This window comes from Condylostylus longicornis, unplaced genomic scaffold, assembly GCF_029603195.1.
Source record: "Condylostylus longicornis isolate FDR11 unplaced genomic scaffold, ASM2960319v2 ptg000100l, whole genome shotgun sequence".
Lineage (NCBI taxonomy): Eukaryota > Metazoa > Arthropoda > Insecta > Diptera > Dolichopodidae > Condylostylus > Condylostylus longicornis.
The window spans coordinates 932,140-933,940 of record NW_026578068.1 but is presented as its reverse complement, the minus strand read 5'-3'; the positions used below and the strand labels follow the sequence as shown (position 1 = coordinate 933,940).

The window sequence follows — 1,801 nt, the reverse complement described above, 5'->3', positions numbered from 1 at the left end:
GTAGACTGAGCTCATTAATAGGTTCCCGCCGTTTCCTTCAATCCTCACCACCGTCATGTCTGCGGTACTGAAATTAGAGCAAAGAAAGGCTTTTATATGTTTTTTAGTTAAGACACAAGTTCTGATCTTACCTTCAGCTGGATCTACAATCCTGTAGAATAGGTTGTATTTCTGGGTGCCCAGTCCCTTTATCCTGTTACCGTTCACCCAAGGCTCCTGAATTAGAGCGATGTCGATGTCTTCCTCTTCTAGGAAGATCAATAGGTTATCCGAGGCTAATCTCGAATGCTTGAGATTAACCTGGATTACCCTCATCGCTCTTGCTCTTATCAGCCACCTCCATCTGTTCAAGGAGCTGGCTCGCTTCTTCTATGGCGTCCCCTTCTGGGTCCGCATTTCGAAATATTTTGAGCTTGGCATGCCGTATGCCAAACCGCAGTCTGTTGTCCCTCCTGTCCAACGGCTGTAGACTCTCCTCATTAATGAGAAGTAGGAAGGACTCACTGTTTTTCTGAGGTTCCTCCTTCTTGATAATTTGCCAATCATCCATCGGCACCTCAGGATTGGCAATCTTTAGGACCTTTAGCAACTTGTCCCCCGCAATATTCATCTTAGGGATCCAAATACGAGCCCGGGGTCTCCTAGGAATTTCCTTAGCTGGGATGAGCTCAATCTTGGACCCATCCCATGTATCGCTAATCTTAGCAACACACGAACTAAGAAAATCCCCGGAAAGCCGGTCCTCGCATTTGATCACCCTGTAGCCCCTGACTACCTCAGATGAATCGAAGCTCAGGACTTCGTTGCCATCGGTCGTTAGGAGATGTTCAACTACCATCTCCGATAATTTTGCTTCGACCTTGCACCATAATTCGGAGGACAACTTCAGGTTGGTAGACTTTCTGTCCACCACCCCAAACTGGAGATGATCACGGACCACCTCGCTCATTGTTCTCCCCTGTGCATGATTTCCACTTGATGTTGAAGGTCTGGTTGTCCCTGGCTTGACGACCTTCGACCTTTTGCTCTCTTGAGCATTTCTGTCTTCATCTTGAGACCTTACTCTTTTTGTGGTCTCCTGAGGCTTCGTGCTCTTATACGCATTGTACTCGTCAATTACCTTCTGGTATTTGACTTTGTCCTCCGCGTCTTTTTCAGAAGTTTTACCTTCTGCTTCATTCTGGGCAATCTTGCCTAAAATGAAGATGGCCTTTGAATATCTCTTCTTGAGTACGAAGGCGGGTCCTTTTGATTTTCTGCTTTTGGAACTATGGCTGGTTCCTTTAGCTTTTTGTGTAGATTGTTTTGGTGGTTTTGCTACCTTACTGGTTTCATCACCACCAATCGATACACCTGCTTCCTGACTGGAAGCTAGTATCTCGTCTTCTGACGAGGTGCCAATTGGCTCTTGTTTTTTTAAAATTTTTTTAATCGAATCTTCCATTTTGATCCCACGAGTGTGTCCGGAAAAACAGTCCATCCTGCCAGAGCCGACTTACCAGGATAAGGTCATCGTTACTCTCTGAGGCGACCCGGTATCAGAGAGACTCCGTTCGCGGTAGCCAGTATACCCCCCGGCTACCAACTAGTCCACTAGGCACGGGTCGTATAACACCATTGGATTGGGGGGGGGGGGGGGGGGGGTGGGACTTGTTGAAGATTAGCTTACGCTGTTACTTCATGCCCGTGGGACTTGCTGAAGATTGGCTTGCGCCGTTACTTCAAGCCCGTGAGATTCTCTTGGTTTTTCTGGTCTCACTTTCGACCTTATCGGCATGGTTGCACCTTCCAGATACCACAG

At 47.4% G+C, this 1,801-nt stretch overlaps 1 protein-coding gene across 1 annotated transcript; it reads right to left on the bottom strand.

Moving 5' to 3' along the window:
- Window positions 1–295: 295 nt before the first annotated feature.
- Window positions 296–1,444, bottom strand: LOC129614054 (uncharacterized). Its single transcript, XM_055528440.1, has one exon. It carries the CDS (start codon window positions 1,442–1,444, stop codon window positions 296–298), a length of 1,149 nt encoding a protein of 382 aa, XP_055384415.1.
- Between the last annotated feature and the right edge of the window lie 357 nt (window positions 1,445–1,801).

Excerpts from the sequence above, each read along its gene's own strand:
- LOC129614054 (XM_055528440.1), bottom strand. The coding sequence starts at position 1,444 with ATGGAAGATTCGATTAAAAAAATTTTAAAAAAACAAGAGCCAATTGGC.